At 37.2% G+C, this 27,236-nt stretch overlaps 1 protein-coding gene across 4 annotated transcripts; it reads right to left on the bottom strand.

The window, feature by feature from the left end:
• Positions 1-987: 987 nt before the first annotated feature.
• On the bottom strand, positions 988-23,070 carry hif1aa (hypoxia inducible factor 1 subunit alpha a). Of its 4 annotated transcripts, none has more exons than XM_082154945.1 (16): positions 22,428-23,068; positions 13,367-13,479; positions 9,011-9,201; positions 8,791-8,936; positions 7,924-8,008; positions 7,673-7,785; positions 7,472-7,572; positions 5,273-5,379; positions 5,039-5,186; positions 4,640-4,890; positions 3,600-3,790; positions 3,361-3,465; positions 2,782-3,014; positions 2,542-2,644; positions 2,107-2,215; positions 988-2,012 (listed from the first exon to the last, which is right to left on the bottom strand). In XM_082154945.1, the coding sequence occupies exons 2-16, from the start codon at positions 13,468-13,470 to the stop codon at positions 1,849-1,851; spliced, it is 2,151 nt and encodes a 716-aa protein (XP_082011071.1). In that variant the 5' UTR covers positions 13,471-13,479; positions 22,428-23,068; the 3' UTR covers positions 988-1,848. The 4 variants fall into 4 exon arrangements, 3 of the variants coding, with proteins under 3 accessions (XP_082011071.1, XP_082011069.1, XP_082011070.1); XM_082154943.1 differs by having other exon boundaries at positions 7,369-7,556; positions 22,428-23,065; XR_014201828.1 differs by having other exon boundaries at positions 1,981-2,012; positions 2,542-2,604; positions 7,369-7,556; positions 22,428-23,070.
• Between the last annotated feature and the right edge of the window lie 4,166 nt (positions 23,071-27,236).

Here is a 27,236-nt window from a genome sequence, read left to right as displayed (position 1 = left end):
GTTTTATGAATACTATTAATTCTGACATACTACTCAACTCACATTACTATACTACAAGTAGGCAAATTCAGACGCAGCATTCCATCCACCCGTCATACACAGACAATCCTGCTGAGTAAAGCTGGTCATTATTGTGAACAATCAGCCTCACTGGACATGTTTATGAGAACAAAAAGTTAAATAGAAAAACAGTCCTTTTCTTGCCTTCATAAAACTGGTCTGTGTTTGATTGAAGTGCAACAGTCCATAGAGACTGAGAACAGCCCTCTCCATAGCAACAAAAGCAAGAATCATGGGATTTTCCCACTAATTCAATGAGGGCCATTCACTCAACCTGGACGACACACAGATACAAAATGGTGTGTATAAAGTTACCAAGAATAAAGGCATTCGCCATGAGTAAGTGTTTTCCCACAGAAATGTGGAGAGGACCTTCTGAGGTTTTGTGTGTCTCGCACGGCACATAAAGAGCTCATGCAGCGTCCTGAGCGATGAAGTCAGTCCTTTGGCAAGGCCATTAGTAATTGAAAACAGTTCTTGTTCTGTGTTGTGTTTGACGAACACATACATTTGTACACACTCTTGACTCGTTTGCAAATGTACTGTTTATATACAGTAGGGTTAGGTTTAGTGGTGCAGAGAATGGAAAAATACCTCAAATAAAAGTCGTTTTCAGTGTTGATTACAAACAGATATAGTTCTTGAGCAGCAAACAGCATATTAGAATGATTTATGAAGGATCATGTGACACTGAAGACTGAATGACTGCTACAAATTCAGCTTCGTCATCACAGGAATAAATGACATACATAAGATATTAAAACAGAAAACATTTAGTTTGAACTGTAATAATATATTTCAATATAGTACTCTTTTTTACAGTGTTTTTCCTCAAAAGAGACTTCTTTCAAAAACGTCCAGACCCCAAACTTCTGAACAGAAGTATCTTTAAATTAAAACCACACATTGATGTCTGTAGGCTAAATGTTGTTGAAAACCTTTTTTTTTTATTTGTCACAGACATAACAGTTTCCTCAAGACAATGACACGACAGGAAAGAACACGAGAAACACCGCTTAGCACAGCGGCAAAGCTCTCACACTAGGGGTTGTAGTACCAGATCTTATGCTTCCTACAGTATATGCCACTGTTAATGTAACACGGGAAACTCATAGTATAGGGAACACAAGAGAACGTTTTAACTTGTTAATGCCCTAGATATATCCAGAGATTAAACTAAATAGAAATCTCTAGCAATAATAGGAATAGTGAGTAATAGTTTCAACATTAAGTTAGTAATGTGTAATGTAGGTAGTAATGTGGTTCGCTCTACCATTATGCTGACTACTCTCAATTGTTGTATAATATGTTTCACAAATTAAAATAACAGACATTTAGACATTTCATACCATTTACACACAAATATATGGGACATGTAGAGACCTGAACAAAGAAGACATTTAGACATACCGTAGACATAATTATAAAAACAGCAGTACTAATAAAATAACATTTTCTGAAAGCTACAGGTAAATTTCTGTCATTTGTGCGAGAAAAATCTTTGTATTTTAACACAATACAATCTTATATAGAATAGAATATATATTCTCTGTGCGTATGTCTAGCCTGTAAGAGCACAACTCATAATTGCTCTATTAATTCAGTTTTACATTTCCCTTGTCATTAACATTAATTAGCCTTTCCCTTTTTTTTTGTCCAGCATGTACCATCTACTCATTAGAAGCAGAAGCATCCCATCTGTTTTGATTGCTCACCACTGTTTCTTTGTAATGGAAGTATAATGCCACTGATATCTCCCTATTCATCCAAAAACACAAGTATGGCTTTTTAAATAACTAGGTCTAAGGCACACAGTAGCTCCTCCCCCTGTAACAGGTGCTGCCGTCCAGTCACAGGCACATTTACCTCACAGTCGTAACGGGTAAGCTGGGGGAGGGGCATAGTTACGGCTCCACCCTCTGACGATCTGCTCAACAATCTACTTGCAACATCTAAAAAAAAAAAAAAAAAAACAGATAGAAAAAGAGTGGTCTCAATATTCGCAAGGATTTCACACACTGACATGCTGTCTCTATGGTGACATACCAGATGGCAGCAACAGTATCGTGGCATGACGAATCCCTTCTGATGATGAAGCATCTGATTTTCTGGCCTTTTTCTCTGGAAAATCAGTCACCAACTGCAACACAGACCCCTGGGAGAAACACACATCAACAGTCACTCGTAAACTCTTCTTATTAATATATCTATTTGAATAAAGATTACCATAAATTATAGATATATATATTTTTATAAATTATAGATAACTGTTATTATTTGTCTGAAATTCTGATGTAAACACCCTAAAGGGGTTTATTGCTATAATTTTGCTATAATCCCCAGCTGACTGCACAATATAAAATAATATTTTTTATAATATTATAATAATAATTGTTTGACAATTCCATGAAGTGATTGACCACTCAGAACCAAGTATTGCAGAGAGATATGCAATTACACACATTAAGGCTCTCAACATACCAGTCTTATTGCTTCAGACAGAGGTATGGTCTCAAGTTTCCTCTTGAGCAGCTTCGGGTTGGTCTGACATTTAGAAGAAATATCATTGTCTTGAATAATTTCTCTAGAGAGTTACAAAAGGAAACAGGAAGAGAGAAAGAACGGCAACAAAAAATAGATTGTTCTTAAATAACTGTATTGAGTTAATTTGCAGCACAGATCTGATCAACAAAGCATGTCTCTCTGAGGATGCGGTCTCACCTGCAGTTGTCCTGCTCTGTGGTTCTAGTGTTCTGCTGAACGGTGTCACAGGACATCAAGTCTGTAGGGGCTGCTGGGAGAGCAGGGGCAGTGTGCGTGCTGCTGGAGGGGGTCAGCTCAAGGGCTGAACCTGGGCTGGAACACATCGACTCGGCTGGAGAAACAGTCCGCAGCTGGAAATCATCATCCATGGGAATGTATGGAGCTAACATCTCCAGATCCAAACCAACTCCCTATAATAATCATAACCATCAGCACATTAAGACACATACCCCTGGTTTCACAGAAGCCTAAGCCTAGTCCTGGACTAAAATGCATGTTTTGGCCATTTTAACTGAAAGCAACTTGTACTGGAATATATTAAAATATGTCAGTGACATTGTTTTGTCTCAAGATGTACACCAGTATTGTTGTTTTTTAAGGCACGTTTATAAAAGATCCTTAAATGCCCTAACTGAACTAAGGCCTAATCCTGGCTTGCACTACATTTTTTATGTTGTGTTGCTTGATATGGCCGTCGTCTTAGACTTCTATTGACCTCTGTGTGGATGCAGTACATCATCAACAGATCTACTGTACCTGTCTATTAAAGGGTGTCTTGGACTCCATATCCATGGAAAATAGTTTCTCCACGTGATCCGGTTTTAGCTGGTCACTTAATTCTAAATCCACGGGGAGATCAACCTGAACATAAACAAACAACCAATTCATTTCACATGTCACAAATATATATTTTTCTTGAAGAGTAAACTAGAAAAAGACATATAAAGGACTAAAAGTGTGAAAGGTATGAGAGTAAAACGGTGACTAGACTCCACCTGGGATCTGGAAGAAGCCGAAGATTGTGGGAATGGGAAGTCATCAGGTTGTAGATGGGCTGTGGAGGCATCATCCTCATTTAGGGAGGAACAGGGAGGAGAGAGGGGTGAGAGGGGTAGCAGTACACTTGAACAGGGCAACATCACATCGTTGTAGAGAGGAATTTCTGTCAGCACAGAGATCGCCGAGTCTGCAAGAAATTAACATAAGGACTTTAAAAAACAACAACATACTTTCTATAAATAAATGATCAAAATATAAATAGAATTCATGTATAAATATGAATGTTTAGTTATTTTTTATGGACTGTGAGTAATAGGATTCTATGGCAAGAGTCAAACGATGTCATATACAGTATAAGGATGACATGTATAGTATAGTATAGTATGAAATTGTTTCGTCAAAACCAATTTTTTCTCTCTAGATGTCCAACATCATTGATGCAGCCAGCTTTATTAATGATGAAGTTTTGTGAGGTAACAGTAATGCAGCATATTATGATTGTTTGAATTAAATGATTGCATACTACAGGACATATACTTAAAGTAAAAAAGTAGCAGATAATTTAAAAGTAGTAGGCACTAGGCATTATACAATATCTACTGCACAATATGCTAGTATTCCATTCAAACATAGCCAATTTGATGCTATCAGATCTACAGTATTTTCAGAGATCACAACATCAACCAAATGAAAGGTTTAACTGCAATAAACTGCAGAGTAAATTGTGTGAATGACCATGAATGACGTCTAGAATGGACGGTCTCATGTCAGAAACAACTAAAGCATTTGATTTAGAATAGATGAGTCAGTAGCGGTTTCCATCCACTTATTTTTTTGTACATTTTGGGATATCGCATCAAAAACGCTGGATGGAAAGGCCAAGAGGCGCATAAAATAAAAAAAATAAAAAAAGTATGATAATGTTTTAAATAAGATAAGAAGATATGCGCATTAACTGCAATGGAAACACATTTACCGAATAAATCCCTCAAATTTAAAGCTTTGGATGGAAACATGGCTAATGTAGAGTTCAGACCTGTGCTAGTGATATCCAGTGTGAGGACAGAGTCTACAGTCAGTGCCGCTGGCTCCCCCTTCAGGCTGTCATTTAACTCCTTTTCCACAGACTCCTCTTCATTTTCATCCCTCTGTTTTCCCTCCTCTTTCAACTCAGCCATGGTCACATCAGCCCCAAGGAACTCCCCCTGGTGTTCTTCCTGTTCTCGCTTTATTTTTGTGCTGTTGGTTTGCTGAAGGGACAGGATTTGTTTGGGCTGTTCAATGCCACTGCAAAGGATGAACAGATAAAAAATAATGTCACTCATACAAACACAAGCACATATTGCACGTACTAAATGCACGTATTCAGGCAGCCAGATACACATTTAAACAGACACATTTAAATGCAAACTAAGACTAGTGTGTGAAGTCCCACCTGAGGATGTAGTTGACGCAGACCACACACTGTGGCTGGGAGTTTTTACTGTTATAGATCACAGTGGCCTGAGTCTCTGCCCAAACAAATCCTCCTTCTTTAGCCAGCAGCCGGTACTGTCCGGTACACACTTGTCCCTTTACAAACACTGCAAAGAGAGAGAAAGACATATAAAGCATTATGACATGTCTTAATTTAGATCTGCATAAGTGAACAGCATTTAAGTGACCATACGCTTGTGGTGTGTTTTGGTCATGTGGCCAGAATCCAGAGCATGATAGTATTCATACACAGAATGCTGCAACAGATCCACTGGATCAAAACCCAACAACTCTGTGATCCTGCAAACACACACAAACACACACAGGTTTCATGCCACTCAGTGACATTTCAGCTTTCACAAGTCACCACTAGATGGCGAAGAAATCCAGGCCATAAATCTGGACCTTCAGTCAACAGACTCTCTCTGCATCAGAAAATGCATACTTCCCTACTTATTTCTCAGTATGTCTCAATACCCAGTAGTCCTGAAATTGTGGGCAAAAATACCCAGACACATACTTCACAAGATTCTGATAATAACTTTAGTTTTGTTGATATTAGTGCAATGGCCTAAAGGGGCTTGTGCCCTAGTGTGTGAAGTAATTTGAATGCCTTTGAATGCATTTTGAAAACTTGCTCCATATATTGAACATACTTGCACAACTATATGTACAAAACTCATTACACATAAAGCTCTCATTGAGCCGAACAGCTTTCACACTGACAGTCTGACAGCAACCAAACAAAAATTCGGCTATTCAGGGTTTTGTGAAAAGTGCATACGCTAAACTTTTTAATACCCCCTCCTAAAGGATTTATGAGTCCTTTCATATACCCGGTTTAATTGTATATTGCCCTTTAGCCACCTAAAGCCACGGTGGTGCCGGGCTTAAGCCCGTCATTGCTGCTTGCAGCTATATTTTTTATTCTTTCTAGTTAAAAATAATGACATGATTTACAATTATTATGTTATACAGTCAGTTCCTAACATTTTTTTTAAAAGTTTAAACATCTGACATTATTATAATAATGCATAGAAAAAAGATATTCGGGGTCAGTAAAATTGTGTAATTGTTTTAATTGTTTAAGTCTTTCGTGCTCACTAATTATGTCAGTTTTACGATCCTTCAGAAATCATTCTAATATGCTTATTTGGTTCTCAAGAAACATTTCTTATTGTTATCAATGTTAAAAAAGTTGTGCTGTTTAAAGGGGTGGTATAATGCCCCTTTTTACAATATGTAAAATAAGTCTCTGTTGTCCCCAGAGTGTGTATTTGAAGTTTTAGCTCAAAATAACCCACAGATTTTTTACAGCATGTTAAAATTGTCTCTTTTTGAGGGTCAGTAAAAACGCGTTGTTTCATGTGTGTCCCTTTAAATACAAATGAGCTGCTGCTCCCGGCACAGAGGGCGGAGCTTCAAGAGCTTGAGTGTGTGTGTGTGTGTGTGTGTGTGTGTGTGTGTGTGTGTGTGTGTGTGTGTGTGTGTGTGTGTGTGTGTGTGTGTGTGTGTGTGTGTGTGTGTGTGTGAATGGTTTCTGAATGGTTAGTTGATGAATTTATGTTGCTGATGTGGAGTTAACTATCTTCAATTAGCATATTCTGTCATGATAATCTATAAAATCACTCGTGTGGGAACTGTTGTAAAATGCCTTCAGAGTGACATGCTATTGCATTTGTGTTTCGTACTGTATTGCATGTGAAAAGACGGATGCGACAGCTTGAGCAGACTCACAAATGTGCTCGACTACAACAACTCTTCGTCTTCTCAAAATGGATTGCTAGTTCCCGGGGGGCGGAGTTTATGTACATTTTAGGGTTTGTGATGTCACTTATCCGGGAGGAATGTCGTGTAATCCCTACCAGCCGTTTGTTGCAGTCCTTAAAAAACTATTTCTTTAAAAGCAAATATCTTCCTTTGCTTTGAACTTTGAGCGTTACTTTGCAGATGTTGTTTATGCTCAAACAGCAACATTACACACTAACTAAAGTTAGAAAAGTGAATCATAATCAAGCACCCCTTAATATTTTGTGGAAACCATATTTTCCCTGATTCGCTAATAAATAAAAAGTTCAAAAGAATTTATTTGAAATAAAAAAAGTTAGAAAACCCCAAATCTATGCAATGAACTTTTAAGTATGACTTAAGTGCCCAAAAGTCTACCCTATAATAAATGATGCTCAGATGTTAGAGTCAGATGTTGCTTCTGTCAGCACAAAAGCATTTAGTTTTGTGCTGAGCAGGGCAGGTGTTATTGTACAACACTCAGAGGAGCTGAGACTTTACCTCTCATCGCAGTAGGTGAAGCGCATATCTAAAGTGTGGCGGCTGAGGAACGTTCTAGAATCCAGAGGAGCCTCAATGTTTGCCGGGTGGGGAATAGACTCACAGATGAGCACCAGGTACGTTGAACACGCATTTTTTTCCTTCACGACACCATCTGCTGTGTGGATATGGCCCGAACACCGCAGCACCTGTCAGAGAGAGAGGCTGATAGGGATAAATATGTATCCAGATTCATTGTATAGATGCTTTCAGAATAAACCTGCTGTCACAGGGTCAAAAGTGAAGCACAAGTAGGGGGTGGTACCTTCCAGGAGGCAGATTTGACATTGACAGTACGCCCTCTGCTGGTCAGTGTACATTTCATCCTCAATAGAAAACTTCTATTTGTGTGAAACTCCTTTGCTTTCTTACACAGACCTGAAGGGGGGAAAGGGAGAGAGATACATGAAAGTGATCACCATTGTGATTGAGAGAGAGAGAGAGAGAGAGAGAGAGAGAGAGAGAGAGAGAGAGAGAGAGAGAGAGAGAGAGAGAGAGAGAGAGACAGAGTATTACCATTTCTGTGTGCCAGCATTTCTCTGAGCTCCTCGTGATCACATGGATGAGTAAACTCAAACACAGTGTGTCCAGTAAGGTCAATCTACAGGGGTAAGAAATAGTTTGGTACACACAATTCATTATTCACATTTCTAAGGCCTGGCTACACATTCATAGCCCCATTAGAGATTCATTTTAACATGAGACAGTATGATTTTACAATGAAAGGTGGATTATTACATTTTATAGTTGATAACAAATACTAGAATAATAACCAATCTATTAATAGCATTAATTTTCTCACCAAAAGTAATTCAAGTAATATTAAAACTTTATTGAGCATGTACACATTAAATTGTTTAAAAGTGACAGTAGAGAAATTAATTATGTTTAAAAGATTTCTAAATAAATGGTTTTCTTTGAACTCTCTATTCATCAAAGAATCCTGAAAAAAAAAAATCCATTATTAATTAATGAAGCATTGGTAAGCATAAGAGACTTCTTTCAAAAGCATTAAAAATCGTTTAAATTTTTTATCTTATTTTGAAAATAGAAGTGTGTCATTTTTGCACCACTAGCAGCATCAAATGTAACCGCAATTAGTTTGTTTACATGAAAAATATAAATTTTGCAATTCTGTTTTGTGCCACTAATAGTGCACAGTGCACACACTTCACCTTTAAGCATTGATAAGTATCAAAACTGAATCAAATAAGCATTTCAGATTTTGTAATGTCACTCATAACAACTGTTAACGATTGTAACGATTCATAACAAAATCTAATTGTCAATTCTTTTTTTGAAACTAGAAAAAAAAAAGACTTCTAATGTGAGTCACACGTGCATGTGTAATCAAGCCAAGATGTTAAAATCCCCTAAAATCACCTGAGGTAGGCCTAGACACTTGCTGACATTCTCTGACAGGTAGACGATGTCACCATCAGCTGAAAGAACCATGAGAAACCCATCCAGAGCTTTCAGATATGAACTGTTCCACTGAGAGTCCAGTTCAGTCTCCACATCCAGTATATCTAAAGAGAGACAGAGATGAAGGCATGCAGACAAATTCACTGCATGATCTCACCGAACATTTGTCCTCTCTCACCTGTGTTCAGTAGCTTACGCAGGCGCAGGTAACTGAGTGCGAGTCTCATGACTGATGCTTTATCCAGGTTAGAGGTGATGCTGTGGGGGAAGGGTAGTTCTCTGGCCAGTTCATAAAACACCTCTGATTCTTTTCCTCTCCGACAACGTGCTGCATCTCGGGATTTCTCCTTCCTTCGCTCTGAGCTCACCCTATCACAAACACAAACATGCATATAAATCATATCAGAGGGGTATGTGCTGTCAATGCCTTCCCCTGTGTGCTTTCAAACTGTCAAAACATACATCATATAGCTTTAAAATACACGCATAGGTTTCATTGCATATACACCAGCTGCAAACATTAAGCAAAGGTGCATTCGGGCATGCAAAATTACTAAGGGTGCTGCAACAAATGTCGACTACAGGATATGATGTCACACTAATAAATAAAAAATAAATATACGTAGCTGTGTAGTGCTTTATTAACAGACTCGATGGAGACATGGCAGGTAAAACCTATTTCCCTCACACTCACTCACACACACACACACACACACACACACACACACACACAAAGATCCTACTGTACAGTTACTGACATCATTATGTTTGCCATGAGCTGTCTTCGGGGCAAATATGGAAAACCCAGAGCTCATAAAACATCCGTGGACAAGACTACTCAGAGATGTCAACAGTGTTTAATTAATTTTCATTGATTTATATTTCCTCTTGCTCTGTCTCTCTCTCAAGATTTAATTCATGAGAAACCTTAGTATTAATTGTCAAAGCAGTCAACATTACACATTTATGTATGTTTAAGTTGGTAAAGTTAATATGTTTTGATGCATTTGTCAAGAGGGAACGTCACATTCAGTTTGGTGCCAACTTCACATGCTTGCAGGTAGGATAATAATCTCTTTATCTGGGTCCTGGGTTGGATTAACTAGGATACACTGTAGGGGGAGAGTGGGATAAAATGTGTCAGTGGGCTCAATTTCGCCATGTGCTAATATATTTGCCATATATTGCTTTGTGCTTATATACATAATTTACAGTTGGCTGTGACTGAGAGGTGAACGGTTCTAAAACTGTTCATGCGGTAATTTTTCAACTTGGCAAGTAATATTTGTCTGTCACTAAAATGTTTACAATTATCTAGATCTAATGAGTGGTGGGGATTTTATGCAGGTAAATCGTTACGCATGTAGGTGGCGACAAGTGACTGAGTTGAGTCACTGACTCATTCCTTCAACCAATTCATTCAGAATGGACACAAGTGCTATTAATGGTGTAAACATGGAATAAATTAAAACTTTTTTATCAATCAAGAATTTTACATTTTATGTAACTAAAATTTTCCTTAGCAGATATTCTGCAATATAACAAAAAAATGTGAAGATAGATAAAATTTCCCAACAAAGATGGCAATATCCGAAATCCTTGTTGGGACATGTTTTGGTCCCCATGAGGAAAACAGCTTATAAATCATTCTAGGCTAAGTGTTTTGAAAGTGTAAGAAATGCAGGGGATGTAGAGGAAAGAATATACAGTTTATACAGTACATCATTCATTATGTCTAATAATGTATAATCAAATCATTATGTCTATGGAATGTCCCCATAAATAATGAAAACTTGTGTGTGTGTGTGTGTGTGTGTGTGTGTGTGTGTGTGTGTTATTTTCTGCCTTACTCTTGGGCCCCTCATGAGACAAGATATGATTACATTAAAGGATGTAACATGCACATACAAACATACACTCTTGAACTCTGCGCTCACTTTGAGGTCTCTACACTGATACAGTGCAGTTAGAGTGCCAGCCAATCGCCTTAAAAGCGAATGCTATAGATACCACCAAGTCATCTCCCCTCTTCCTGTCTGTTTCTCTGAATCACTCCTGTTTGAGCATTATCTGCACATGCTGTTTCAGACACAACAGAACAGTGAAGAAAGAAAAAGGACATTAGTGATGTACCAACACACACACACAAGCTTTCAGTCGCCCCACTGGCCATTTCCCATTCAATATGTAATTTAAAAATATACAGTGAAGCAAATGGGGATTTGTAAGTTCTTATTATGTGTATGTGTATGTACTTGAGATGGACATGTTTAGCACAAAAAATGTAAGGCCTAATACTACATTTCTATAATTAGCATCTAAGTAATCTTCGAACCACAATGACCTTGACTACAGGGTAGCCATGCCTCATAGCAACATTATGCAGGATCCTGGTTTAGGTTTGTGTGTGGGACCTTTTCAACATCAGTAAGTGGTCGATAATAAAAAGTTTTTTTTTAATCAGATTATATCGGAATATACCAATAATGGATGGAAACAATATAAAAGAACGTGTAAGAGGTGGTGAACAAGGAGGAAGATGACAAGGACGAGAAAAAGCAAGGTGTGGAGAATGTTGTCAAGGCTGGATCTGGCACCTTTGCCTGGCAAGAGATGGCATTGTCTGTGATGTGGACAGTCATTTTCACAGTATGCAAGTGCTGAATACAGTCAGTCAATAGGCCTACTATACAATATTCAGTACAAGACTATACTTGCAGTGCATACAGTATACAATTTATTCACCTTTATTCAGTTGTGATTACTATACTTTTTTAGGTAATTGCAAAATTTGTTTACTTTGTTACAATATCCTTTTTTTTTTTTGTAACTGCATGCTTTGGATTCTGTGTTCTCCATTTTATTTTATGTTTATGTAGTCTCTAATGAATGATCTGTAGTGTTTATAATATTGACTCACAGTGTGTATGATCTGAAAGCATTATTTGATTTTGAGCACAAATAAAATGGATTTGAGGCAAGTGTTTGATTTTGCCAGAATAGTCAGAGATTCTCTGAATGTAGTTTGAAGATTTGGTTTTGCGTTTTAGGTTTTGAGAAAGTGGGTGATGGTTTTGAGAAATGTGTTTTGGCAATTCATAAAAAATGCTTATTTACCACTCACTTTAAAACACCAATTTAATAACTAATTTAATAAACCTAAAGGGGACCTATTATGCCCCGTTTTACAAGATGTAATCTTGTAATAATGTAGCCTCAGGTGTCCCCAGAATATGTCTGTGAAGTTTCAGCTCAAAATACCCCACAGATAATTTATTATACCATGTTGTAAATGCATATTATCTGCATGCGTTTTAAAGCCATATCAGTCTAAACTTCTGATATATGGTTTTCTGAGCACATACATCCGAAGCACGCGCACAGAAAGCTGGATGTCAAACGGCACGTCCCGTGAGTATTACTGCTTTTTCTTGATTGCTTAGACACTATAACCAGGCTTTTGAACTAAAATTTCATTACATTAAATATTTCATTAAAATTTCAACTAAAACGCCATTTATCAAAAAGCACACCCATTTCCCTAAACTATAAACACTACTCTCCTGTTTTGACACATGAGTCAGATTTGTTGAACTTTCACTGCATAACTCTACACACAAATCCCTTCATTTCTCATTACCTACACCATGTTTTCATTTAGAAATCACTAGCATTCAATATTGTTCACTCAAGTCAGCACAGCTTCAGCTCAGTTAGCACACAATTACCCAAGTGGAGACACTAAGAGTTAAAATTGATCACACACCAATCAGAACATTCAATATAGATAAAGAGTCCGAGTCAGTTCATTGGGTTTTGGAACAATGGATACAGAAAGACATGAAGGAAGAGGTTGAGGACACTGGAGTGGAGGAGGAGGAGGAGGAGGAGGTGGAAGAGTAGATGGGAGTGGAGGAAGACGTGAAGGAAGAGGAAAAGTAGGACGTGGAGGAGGAGGAAGAGCAGTAGGGATTGGAGGAAGAGGAACCACAAGCAACATTACTTACCAGTTTTGGAAATGTTGTTTTGAATTTATTGCACCAGTGTGTAAGACTATGTTGTAGTGTGTGTGTTTGTGAGGGCTTGTATGTGATGTCTGCGTGAATGATTTTGTGTAGAGCTTAATTTTGACCTGAAAATAGGATGTTTGGGGAACTGGGTGAGACGTTAGGGATTTGTGTTTACTGTTTTGAGAATACAAGGCATAGTTTCAAGAAATGTGTTTAAGCAATCGAGAAAAACTGTAAACTAAGTTCTCTTTTACGGGTTATTAAACTGTCAAATGCACACAAGGTTATGTCAAAAACACACAAAGTTCACATAAACATAGTCGGTTATGTCTGTAAAAGTAAACAGCAGGTAAAGAAATTGCATGTGTATATTAGATCTGTGCATTAAAGTGAAAGCAGCATAATATACAGTACCATTGCTTTATATGCTGTTAATATGAATCAAACAACAAAAGAAAAACAGAAAATCACTCACTGCTCTTGACTGAATAACTTTAGTAGCTTTAATAAAAAACATTTCTTACTTGAATGCTGCAGTTAAAGCTCTGGCGAGGAGATAAACATGGCGGACTGTGTACAGCTCACTCAGGGCGGGGTCTATGCTAATAGGGCGGAGTCCGTCAGTCATGGGCGGGGCCTGTGAAATGTCACGTCACATTGCATAGAAACTTCAAACAGCTTATTCTGAGACACTGCTTATGATTTATGGGGATTTAAAAAAGGAGTGGGTGGATTTTTACTGTTATAGGGTGGTTGTGTACACACACAGCAGACACACATTTATGTTCAAAAAGTGAATTTTGCATATTAGGTCCCCTTTAATCTTTAATAAATCTCAAAACGAATATCCATGTTTTTATACTGTACATTATAATGTGGTTATGCATTAAAAACAGCTGATTTTAGTTTTAGGGTTTTATTTTTTATTCAGACAAAATAAAGACATTTTAATATTGACAAATTGTATCGTTAACAGGAAAAAATTGTAACTTACTGTATACTTAAAATCAGTGCAACCCTACCTAGTGTTCATCATTGAAAGAGCAACTGTGGACACCTTTTTCATGATCTGTCAATATCTTTAACTTAAATCCTGAAAGTTTCTGCATATAGCTCAAAATTTTTGTCTCAATCTACTGTAGAATATATATTGCATAGATCTGTATGAGGTTACAAGTTACAATACAGTTGTTCTGTAGGAAGCCACATATGCAGTTTTGAGATAATACAAAGTCTCACAACCCAACAGTAGCACGGTGGAAAAATGAGCTAACCACAAACCCCTGGTGAGAGAACATAATAACATCAAAGAGCACCATGTAGTATAATCGGCGAGACAAAAGGTCTTACACAACCATTACACAACCAAAGTTATAAGTTATAATACAATAAGGTTCAGTTAATTAACATTAGTTAATAGTAAATGCATTTGCTGAAATGTTTAAACTTGAATGGCTGAACATTATGAAATTGAAATGTTAACAATATATTAGTATATGTAGAAATTGACCAAAATTATAAATGCTGTAAAAGTATAGTATATTGTTAGGTCATGATACCTTGCATTAACTGATTACTGAACTGACACTTATTGTAAAGTGTAACCGAATATTAACAGCTTTGAGCCAGACTGTTTTGAACAAAAATTGTGCATCCAATATACCAAAAAAAAAAAAAAGGCAATTACGCTGATACAATATTCTAGAAGTCATCTCAGATGTGCTGAGCCAGACAGACGGAGCCTTTAGCATGATCACAGCCCCCTCTGTGAGACGCTCTGTGCCCTCAGCATGTTTTAATAATAATGATCCAATAAGCTTTCCGTCAGTCAACCTGCTCTCTGTTTTCCCTCCCTTTGACCAGTACAAACTGCTTCCTGCAGGGGACTACATGATTCATTATTTATAACCCACACACATAAGGCACACTTACTATGGTCTAAATATTTCAGCAAGGACAGTGCACACACATTCTTACAGGAAAACATCTCTGCTTAATGCATTTCCACTATATTTGCAACCTTGACCATTAGTATAAACAAGGTTAATGGGTATGACCAGAATTAATGTTTACGACGTGCTTGAAACTCTCATTCTGAACTTCAAAACAGCATAAGCAGAAACACTCAGTGCGTGCGACAAAGTTGGTGTGTTTAACAGGACATGATATAGGATCATGTCAGCTTTTCAATCGAATCTAGGTTAATGCCATTATCCAGTCTTATAAAGCTTCTTGGCATCCTGTGGATATGTTATTAGACATTATCACACATCCAGTGAACAAACACTAACATTTCCCTGCATTAACCACAGACTTGTTAATGAAATCCATATTAAAAGAGGGGCAATAATAGAACCCATGACGAGACGTCGAGCAAAACATTATTCAAGCAAAGGTCAACATCCTTCATCAGCTATCTGATAAATTAAGTCTCTTCTATTTACGAATTCTGTTTCTAAGAGGACGAATGGCTAGTTTGATAAGTGCAGAAGCAGCCTAACCTTTCTCAGCTTCATTTTACACCCCTGCGAATGACAGCACCGACAGGCCACAAGCTGATAGCACACAGGGGACCTTTACAATAGAGCCAAGAGGAGAGGTGTCAGCTGATCCAGAGCAAAACACAAGCGCTACGACAGAGGGCTTTCGGAGAGCAGAGCAACACCAAAAGATCTCATTTTCATGTGTTTGCATTTCATTGTACACAGTCATTTCAAATGGAAATACTGGCTTGTGCTACTTAACAAACACTTGTAATTCAGTGTTTAATATAATTTAAGTATCATAAACAATTATATTAACATGTACATTCTAATGTAATAAAAACCAAAACTCACCCAATTGAAAATAGGGTGTAAGAAATATGTTCTTAATTTCAAATGCTGGCTCTTGAATAGATTTGAGCACTTAGCTATGCACTCTTTAATTAAATGGCACTAGGCCGTATCTTTCAGCACTGATTTTAAAGGAAGAGATGATCAATCAAACCCACTATATGTTATGTTCAGCGTGTTCAGAATTCAGATATCCTTCAGCACTGCGCATGTGCAATAAAACCTAGAAATGACAGACAAACCCAAACTCAGATCTCTTTGAGAGGACCAAAATGTGAATCGAGTGAAAAGGATCTCAGTTCTCTAGTCTTGAAAGTAGAATTCTATATCTTTTCAGTGTCAGTGATGGGAAGTCGGTTCATTTTAAAAATGGATTTAGTCAGCAATTCTTTTAAGAAATAATACTGTGATTATGTCACCGCTTGGTACCTAGTAGTCTCAGCCACAGAAGTCATGCCCACGAACCGTTGGCTAAACGTCTGATACATATCGCACACACAAAATTGGAAATACTTCAGGATTTTCGAAGTTGTCATCTGGTTGAATTCTACAGGATTTCCAGGAAACGTATGTGTTAGCCTACGTTCTTTAACGGTCCGTCGGGAAACAAGGCTGTCGTGAAGCCAAACCCCCTTATGGAAGAAGCAAGCAGTTGTGTTTCCAACTGTGGCAATGAGCGCTTATCAGGATCAACTAAACGTTACATTTTCACGCCCCTACACATGACACATCTGGGCGGTCCTTGGCCAATGAAAGCTAGGGCAGCGAGTCTAGGGCAGTGTTTGAAATTGCCCCCTATACCCTCATTAACTATTCCCTACATTACTCCACTAATAAAGTCCACTTGAAAAAGTGAATGAAAACGAGTGAGTGATTTCAGACACTGAGTGCGCCGAAAGGGCTACCCACTTTTGCATAGTTTTGTGCTTAGCAAACTAGCAGCTCCAGAAGTAATGTATATTAAACTCTATAATGGAAACTAGTATGTTTAAGACTTAATTAAACAATTTAATAATCAATTAAAAAGTTATACCTGTATGATATTATACCGTAGCCAGTACTAGCCACATTGGACCATTTGGCGTGACTGTCACAGTACATTATAGGTATTCTCTAGTCATTGAGCGCATAGATATGTATAGGTAGAAGCCATATTTGACCTCTCCAGAAACGTTGGCAAGACCGCCATCTTACAGCAGTCAGCATGTCATCACTCACAGTAAGAAGCAATGATGTCACAACATTGCGCAGCCTCTGGTTGTGAAACCGCCGAGAATAAAATTCCCGAAGAAATGGGATAACCTTTCACAGAATGTGTTGGTTTGTGTTTTTATATGTATTAACTCAATATTACATGTTTTTACTATTGTATTTTTAATGTTTTTACTTTTACAATGGTAACTTTTTAATGTCGTGTTAGCTGACGCCTTCGTCTTGTTGTATTGTGTTAGTTTAGCAAAATCATCTGGCCTATCTATTTTGCGTCTAGGTTGCAGACACTCAACTTGCTCTCGGATGTTCTTTGACCGTTCCAATATTACATATAGCGGCCCATTGAAATGAGGAATCTATGTATATATCTATGGTTGAGCGTAGATCGATTGTGCACATAGACTGTAGATTGTGCACTCGTTATTGCGGTGCATTGTGGTATTGAATGTGCACTTGATAACATCCACTGTTATCAGACATCCGCAAAACATGGCCTAAAATGTTCTTGTAAAAAATTTTTTATTGTAGGCTAGGCCTACTGCTATTTATTTATGTTTCCCAGTCCAGTTTGCTGAAGCAATGATTCGGTGAAGAAAAAAACATTTACAACCTAAAAATAACTAAGGGCTATTGAATGAATGAATTAAATCTTTATTTCGAACAATTAATAAAATAATAATAAAATTAAAAAAGACAGCAATACATATGAAATATCCATACAAATAAATAAACAAGAAAAAAAAATACCAACAAAAAAAGTTTAGCATAATAATCAACCTGTTTGAAAAGGGATAGGTAGAAGCCCTAGGCTTATCAAGACCTACCCCCAGTAACTACCCAAACCAATTCGCAATTGAACAATATAAAACAAACATAACATTTTAAATAATAAAAAAAACTACTAAATTAAAATAATGCTTTATCTTAATATTAAGAGAAAGAGAAAAAAAGAAAAGAAAAAAAAGCATAAACAAAAACCATTATCAAGCAGCATTTACAACCATAATGAATTATCATTCACCCTCTCCACTTCTGTACTTATCAAAAATAAAACTTTTGTACCTTTTTTTAAATTGCAACATATTAACACTTTGTTTGATCGAACTGCTCAGACCATTCCACAAAAGCACCCCACAAATCGAAATAGGCTACACATACTTTTGAGTTTTGTCCGAGTCCTATGTTGACTCAAATTTAAATCCCCTCTCAAGTTATAACCCCCAACCCTATCTGTAAATAACTGTTGTATGTTTCCAGGCAACTGTTTATTTATTGCTTTATAAATTAATTGAGCGGTCTTAAATTTAACGAGATCATTAATCTTTAGAGTGTGCAATTTTAAATAGGCTATAGTAAATTAGTATGCTATTGACTCGTATGTGTGTTTAAAGCCCTATTCGCACGGGATAAGTATTACCTGTAGTTTGTATTAATTGCGGAGGTTGTCTGTGATCTTAATCCCGTGCGAATCGGCCATGTCTGTAATTTGTAAAGTAAAAATTCCCCCGCAAATGACCTACATATTTCGCTGAACACCGAGGTCCTGTGATAATATTAGTCCCGTGCGAATCGGCATCTCTGTGATTTGGTGGGCTCGTTTATATAATTTTTTCAAGGTTTTTGTTTCCTGTGCGCTTTTTTATCCATTTTTCGCCAAGAATGGAGGCTGAGCTGGAGTGTTTTGATAGTATTTTGGGTGCTGGGTCATATCGCTATACACCACGATACGATATAATTTGCAGAAAGAGAAAGCTGAAAACCATCAGAAGAGCAAAAACAAAAATAATGATGGATGACATGTAGCAGAAAAGGAACATTCTTCTGTTTATGGTATATCATACAGCTATAGACCTATAATAACGACAATACATTTCCAAGCAATAGCCTGACATCATATCCGGGAGATAAGTAAGTAATTTCGAGTAAAATCACATGCTGAGTCCCAATTCGCATACTATCCGTCCTAAATAGTATGCGAAACTAGAATTAGAACGTCCCAAATCGTAGTATGTTGAAATGAGTATTCCAAAGATACCCGGATGGTCTACTATACTATTTCCGGTTAGAATTCGAAGTGCAGATCAATGCACACTCTAACGGCTAATATTGCCCACAACCCATTGCGTGCGGGAGGGAGGAGCTTTGCGGTGATGTAGACATGGCAGTCGGATGCAGCAGCGGAGATGCGCCCTCAGTTTTTAAGTGTAAGAATTCAAATGTTTAACCCTAATTAAAGTTATATTTTATTGTCTCGTAATATTAATGGGTTTATGTTGTGCCAAAAAAGTACCGTGTTTATCTTGTAGGGTCCGATGAAGATACTGAGCGCCTCAGGCTACAAAACAATAAATAAAAAGGCTCTAACAGTGTCATGCAAGTGTCTTTTTGATGTATTTCTTTTGATGTTTCTGTCTGACTTATTTGTAGCAATACTGTGGCTGTACAAATGTTAACTTTATCAGTCCAACCAAAGAAACATGGTTACTACACTTTTACTATAGTAAAAGCATGGTTCATTTTCATCGGGGTATTTTTAAGTATTATACATAAGTATAAGATTAAGTATAAAATACGTTAAACAATAGTTACACTATAAACTATTTTAACTCAGAAAATAAGTAGCTTTCGTTACACACATTTGCACATGAACGTCAGAACCAGCCGCCTCACAAACGACCTGCGTTTGGTTGATCTACGACGACGCCCTGGGCCTGCTTCACTCCTCAATTTGGTAAAACACATTGTAAATGTATTGTGGAAAAAAAGATGGGAATAGTAAATAAAATTATATTGGATATTAAGAATGAATGAAATGTAAAATGTTTTGTTAACAGTCGCGGTGCGCGTAACTAGGCAACCACGTTCTCGTTTACGTTGCATGACGTCATCGAAGTATGTCCCAGAACGTGCATACTCTTTTGCTACACACTCAAAAGTATGTACTTTTTCATCACAAAAAAAGTACATACTTTTAGGTCGTAGTATAAGTAGGCGAATTGGGACTCAGCCACAGGCTTCGTTTATCCGTGCGAAGTCGCCAAACGAATTTCTAAATCACAGGTCCCCAGATAATACTAATCCAGTATTATACGCCCGAATAGGGTTTAAGAGTCATACAGTCAAGTCATAATTCAAGTACTTTGCGTTTTATTTTGAACATTAAGCTATTCGACTAAAGTGATTAAAGTAGGCTGCTACTTGTTGGACCATAATCCTCCTATCCCTGTTCTATTCTCGGTTGTTACTTTTAGCTAGAGATGGGGAGTCGACTCCAAAAGAGTCGATTCCTCGACTCTCACTAGCCCTAGTGTCGGAATCGACTCCAGGTCAGGAATCGACTCCCAGTGTCGAGTGTTTTTTTCAAGTTCAACACAGCAACAGTTCATTATAACGAAAAGATTATAATGAATGTAAAGATACGGAAATTAAAATAAAAAGATAAAGAAATGAGAGGGAAAAAAAAGTAATGCCAGGAAAACAAAGAACAATAATGTATAGATAGCCTACCTTATACGCTGAGTTTTGGTTCATTTATGAGACGCGCTTCAGTTCACTCGCCGGCGCCTACGTGTCGTGATTATCTATTTTCTACTATATTTACTTATTTATTAAATCCTGGATGAAACATTGATTAAAATTAAGATACAATTAATACAAAACGAAATTCACTTTTAAAAAAAAGGCTTTGTGCTTTCTGTTTGAGGTCTCAGTGAAAGTTTTAAAGTCGCTTTCAGAGCGGTCATGTCCGTAACAGAGAACTGTCACGTCTTTTGTTTTTTCCTCATAAATGGGAACACGAAAAATAAAATAAAATCAATATTTTATGTTCTGTGGAGAGCCAACCCTTCTTCATCCGGTGGGTATTACTTTTGGTTTGCGCAGTGTAATTCACAGAATTAGGTACAAAAAAATATTTTGCTACCTAAAAGTGAAAGATTTTTTGTGTCCCGTGTGTAGCCTAGGCTATTTCCCATTAAATATAAAACGCATACTGATATTTTTCAATATGTATTAAATGCATTTTCTGAGAATTTATATTTCAAGTTTTTACTGCAAATGTCCCGTTTACAACGATGGAATTGCCCAATATTAAATAATTTACCCAACTAGTTTTGTGGTGTAGGTCTACGTATTGTATAATGTTAACTTCAAAAAAGGTGTGTGTCGCGATTCTGCCTTCTCACACCACGACACAGGTTCGTAGATCTGAGTGTAGCGATTTCGGATTCATATTGCACATTGTTACAGCCCTAATTATTAGAATATAGACATTAAGAGAATAAATTGTTATGCAAGTACTTTTACTTTTAATACTTAAAGTAAATTTAAAATCAGGTAGGCTACTTTTTACTTAAGGGTTTTCATTGTGGTACTTCTACTTTTACTAAAGTAAATATGTCTCTGGTTATTTGTACTTTTACTTAAGTACTGAGATTCAGTACTTCCTCCACCACTGGTAATAATATAACTAATATTTTTCAATGTTAAACAAAAAAAGTTAAAAAATAAAGTTAAACATGCTTAAGTTAAAGTTCATAGCTTCACTACATTAAAATTATATAAAATAATATACAAAATAAATAGATAAATACACTGTCTAAAACAAGTCTGCTTTTACAAGTTTAATGATTAATACTGACATATTGCACACTTAAATATGATTTGAAGAAGCTGCGATGTGAAAAGGAGGGGGATTTATAAGGTTTAGTTGATTAAACATTTTAGTATAGGAAACATTTGTATCCTCGCTCTTGACTCCTCAGGAAGCCTCCTCGTTCCTCGCCCCCCTCCCGGTGGAATTAAAGAATTTAGATGTCCTACATGAGAGCGGAGCTCGATCGGTTTCAGGGTCGTAGGACATACGAGCGAGAAACGAGGAAGCATATTGAGACGCACCTTCTGAATCCTGACCCTATTTTACTGTAATTCAAAGTAAATGGAGTTGAGGAGTCGATTCCACCGACTCCAAAATTAGGAGTCGGGAGTCGGAGTCGACTCCAAAAAAACCGGAACCGAACACCCCTACTTTTAGCTCACTCATCGCTTATAGCCTACTCGAATCGGAAATGTCGCTTCGGTTAATCTGACAGAATTCTTGAATCGACATCTGTTCAGTCCGATTAGTGAACGAATCGTTCGGACCAGCTTTGTGAACCGGTTCAACCGATTCATTGAAAAAAAAAAGAATTAAATGATTCATTCACTAAACGAACCTCGCGAGTTGTGAACCTCGCGAACCCAAATCAGTTGTGATTGAGAGTCAGTCCACTTTTCTAAAGCAATGCTGTTTTTTCTATAACTGGTTTGAGTTTGTAAGAAAGCAAATATCTTGCAAATGTGTGAAAAATACTCTCGTCACAGTTTCATTCATGTAGGGGTATGAATTATAAATGTTAGGCTACAACAGGTTATCCGTGGACAATTGCTGAAAGAGACTACTGATACCAACCACAAACAAAGGACAAAACAGAATTTAAAATCAACAACATTTTTGCCAAAACAAGCTCATATCTAAACACAGAAATTGGTGCTTGCTTACCTTTTTTTTCCAGGTGCGACTGAATCCATGGTCAAACGGGACTCCAACACACACAAAACCTTCGCTAAATCCCTTGTTCGCTCAAATTATGTCCAGTACCGAGTGTGCTATACAGTAAGCCCTGCAGGAGTTCCAGTGTTCGGGTGATAAAGTTGAATTAAGTTGAAGTGATGCTTTTCCTTTTCCCCCGTCGCTTTCTCCGCATCTGCCTGACGGTTCGCGTGGGCGCGCAGTCACATGCCTCGGAGTAGTCGGGAGCGCGCTGTGGTGCTCCAGTGAGGATATTTTTGGAGCGAACGAGAACCCTCCAATTGCCATTACACGCTCATGTAGAAGCTGCCCCGCGCTCGCTGCTGTTGGATGTGCTAAATACATTAAAGATAATTAGATATTCAGCTTTCATGAGGTCAAGTGTGAGGGTTTCCAAATAGCGTACATCAAGTGCCTATAGCCTACCAAGAACGACTCTTACAACATTTTCTGCATTAACTAATAGGAGAACATCAGTTGTGCAGTTTAGTTTACCACTGCATTTCATTAATATCGAATCATATTCAGTCACTTTCACATTATTTGGCGTTTTGTTCAATCTTTTTGATGGCAGAGGTGGCTAATAGCAAGTGGCCACCATTTTAGTAACAAGAGGTTTTCAAACTCGGGTGCAAGGACCCCGAGGGGTTGCAAGGGGATGCTAGGAGTTCCATGAAAAAGTTTGGAGAAAAACTGACATAAAGCCTATATATATATATATATATATATATATATATATATATATATATATATATATATATATATATATATATATATATTTATATATTTATATATTTATTTTTATATATATATAGGCTTTATGTAGTATGAGGTGACTTTATATGTATTCGTACAATGTGATGCGTACGGAAACATAGCCTATAGGCCTATATACAATTTGTGAATATATGTAGGCCTATGTATACTCAATATAAATTGGGTATTTGTACAAAAAAGTAGCCTAGATGCCTTTCAAATTTTGAGGGTGATCATATTTGGGGGTCTGTGGCATCTAAAAGACTGATGACTTGAGTAACTATAGAGCACTTTGGTTGACACTTTAATTTTTTTTGCAATGGAACACAGTTTGCAATATTATTCTTTCATAATTTTATTAATGACATGCATTAACTAAAAGGTCCCTTTCTTTTCCCATATTGAAAGAGGCATGTCAACCAACATTTTCCAGCCCCTGAAAATTCTGGAAGGATGTTTTTTCCCCATTCCAGCCCTGTGACCACGACGAGACGTGCAGACCAGCATTTACCCTTGTGTCTCATCCTTTTCCACTGGAAAAAAACCTCAGAACATTTCCCTGAAACAGGCCTTAACACTTGTGTGGACTCTGATGTCCTCTATAGCAATCATTTAGACGTGACTATTTAAACATCTGCAATTTTTAAAAAACTGTTCTTTTTTAAGACACCATCCCTTCAGAAAATTTGAAGGATATATTATACATTTCCAAACTGATCTAATGAGAAAACGTATGTTGGTTCGTACGGAAACATAGCCAACCATTTTTGGGGAAAAAGTCCACGCCTAAACTTAAACATCAGTGGGGAATAAAAAGATTGTATGAAAATGTATACAAATGAGATAATATGGAATTATAACTACTAATTCGCTAAAATGTAAAATAGTTATAAAAATCCAGTGAGAGTGTGTTGAACTTTCTCACTGTAATGTTTTGAAAATCACAATTACAGATCATGCACAAAATTCAAGGAACTTCAGGTTTGGAGCGAGTTTACTATTTGAATTCAGGGGATATTTTGAAGAGAGAGCAAACAACAGGGATAAAATAGTTCATGCCATGCTCCATCTCCACTGTGTCCTTGAGGGAAACATTTGCTCCGGTATAGTTTCCAGCCCAGGGACTGTTCCTGCCAGGTCTATTATACATTGTGTTTGGATGAAAGGGTCTCTGCGAAATTACATTTTGAATTTATTAGCATTGCCTCAGCTGGATTGCTGTAAAGAACTGTGATATGTATATGAATGAGGAAAGCAGATGGACACGTGCCAACTCTAATCTGCAGTAATCTCCTTCATCCTCCTCTTCAGAGATGATCTCTCCATCCCTCAGCAGCGGCTGAATGGACACAAGAGACTTTGAAGGGAGGGATCAGAGAAACATGCAAAGATCTTTTGCGTTGCACTTCGTTGATGTAGTACAATGAACATCAAGCTATAAAAACGTGCACGTATTATTGCCCTGTCAAGCTTGATCTACTGTTTGCACACAATTGCCTCTTAAAGCACAATGAGTGTAGCTTTGACACATCTGAAGATGTCTTGATGTCTTTTTTTATCCACAGGGACTCCTGACCTAATCGTTACACCCTTCATTTATCAAGAAAGAAATCAATAGAATAAACAAAATTGGTTCACGACAAGGTTTTGGAGCTGAAGTGGTGCTAAGACTGAAATGGATTTTATGCATCCAATAAAAGGGATACGTATGAGCAGAAGAAAAATCAATAAAATGTAATTATGGCCCACTGGACCTGGGAACGGCTGGAAACTGATCTGTCACCAAGGCCTTTAAGAGACGCATTACAGAAAGCTAATTTTATAACAGCTGGAATGAGTTTAGATGCAAGTGGGGAGGACAGCAGTCTGTCGCCAATACACAAACTGACAATTAAATCAGGGCCATACAGTTATCAGCTTGATCGATTTGTCTATATTGATCTGCATTCTAAACCAACGTGTTGCATGCATGTTTATAGCCTGTTTCTTAACTATATGCCAATCATTTATATATATATATATATATATATATATATATATATAAAATCTATAATGTTTATTGTATATGCTGTCAAATGTCAAATATAAATAAATATATATATATATATGTATGTATAAAAAGTATCTTATGCTGCTTTTAATCAACAATAGAGTAAACTAGTAATATTGTGAAATATTAATGCATTTGATTTTTTTATATATATAAATGTTGACTTTTTTTTTTTTTCCTGTGATGGAGAAGCTGAATTTTCAGCAGCCATTACTAGTCTTCAGTGTCACATGATCCTTCATAAATCAATATGCTGATTTGGTGCTCAATAAACATTTCTTATTGTTATAAAAATGTGGTTGCATTATTAAGAAATACAACCTAAGAAGAAACCCTAAAATGTACCATATTTGTCATTGGAAAAAATGTAATATACAAAATAAGGCTGTCAGCATGGGCAGTCAAGCAAGAACCATTCAAAAATGGAGACAGTATTACAGAAATTGCATTTCATAGTGCACCGATGGGAAAAAAGCAAATCATGCAGGAAACAAACAATCTTACAGCATGAATGGTCTGATGTGAAGAGATCAGCCATCTTACAGACCAGCAGCTTTACTGGAAAGAGAACCAATCACCAGCATTCACAATGAATGGGTCGACACAAAGTGCCACAGTACTAGAGATGTGTTTGGCAAAAGATGGAGAGATGATGAAAGATGTATAAAAGATTGATATTAAGCAAGATACAAAGAAAAATTGTGGTAACTTGCATTAAAGGATCAGGAAACTCCTGTGTGTAGGCCGTTATAAGAGTCATTATTCAAGCACCACAAGAGAGTGTCCTTGACCATATAAAGATTTCTGTGTCTGCCTACCCCCACATTGCCAATGAGTGTAAATGACTCTACACACATAAGTCAGCGCTGTGTTTCTTGGTTTTCAGGGTTGTAGTCTCCCACAGGAAAGTGGGCTGCTGACGTTGATTCTCCAGGAATCCTTCCTCTTGTGTAATTGGGGCTGGGACAGACTTGTAAGGGCAAGTTGCTTAATGGGATCTCCCATGACATCTCCAATGTTTTTCTCACTCAAGATCAGAGATCTGTTGTTAATCTTTATTTGGCTCCATTCACCACCGCTAGCAAAACGGTGTAAGCATGATATGGCAAAATCAACCATTCTGTCTTATACTGTCTCGGTGGTTTTTACTGAGGTAGTGGAAAATAGAAAATGTTCAGGGAATACTCAATATACTCATTACTATTCTCATTAGGTTAATGTTTTCCTCATAGATTGACTATCTTGCAAGCAACCAACCTTAATACTCTTTCTTGTTTGAGTTAATGCTAGCTGTGGCATCACCCTCCCTTGCCCTCATGAAAAAAACCTGCTTAAACCAGCCTAAGCTTGTTTCTTGGTCTTAGCTGGTCTCCCAGTCTGATATTGTGCCTACACTGCTGTCAATGCAACCGTTGAAAATCAATTTGTCCTTCATGTCAGCGGTAGCGCAAGCGTGTAGATTACGTCATACATAGAACGAGGCATCAATTTACTGTCGGGGACTTTACTGTCGAGTTGGCGATTTTGTACAAATTCATACTATGCGATTCATATGGAAATGTTCGAAGAAGAAAAAAAGCAAGCTTGAAGGTCCACCTCTACATCTAACCATCAGTGGGTCGCAAGTAGAATTCAATTAGTTACAAACTGCCATGAAAGTGTGTCATTTGTTTGTGTTTTTTTTATATATATTTTTTAGAAAGAATACTATATCTGAATGTATTTGATGGTGATTACAAAGTTTTTTGTGCTTTCTTACAGATTGTTTTCACAGCTGAAACTACTGCACAAAAAGTAATAATGGGAAATCAGTGGCAAATATGCTGAGACATGAAAGCAAACGCCAATATATATTTTACTCTGCTCGGACTGAGAAGATCCAAATAAACAACATTAAAGAATGATGAGGAACTGCCACTGGCCTCAATATAAAAAATTGAAAATGGTCACCGTTTCACCTGAGTGTTCACCTT

Source organism: Leuciscus leuciscus, assembly GCF_965113295.1.
Source record: "Leuciscus leuciscus genome assembly, chromosome: 22".
Lineage (NCBI taxonomy): Eukaryota > Metazoa > Chordata > Actinopteri > Cypriniformes > Leuciscidae > Leuciscus > Leuciscus leuciscus.
Note: the sequence above shows the minus strand (reverse complement) of the source record. Positions and strands in the feature narration are given on the sequence as shown.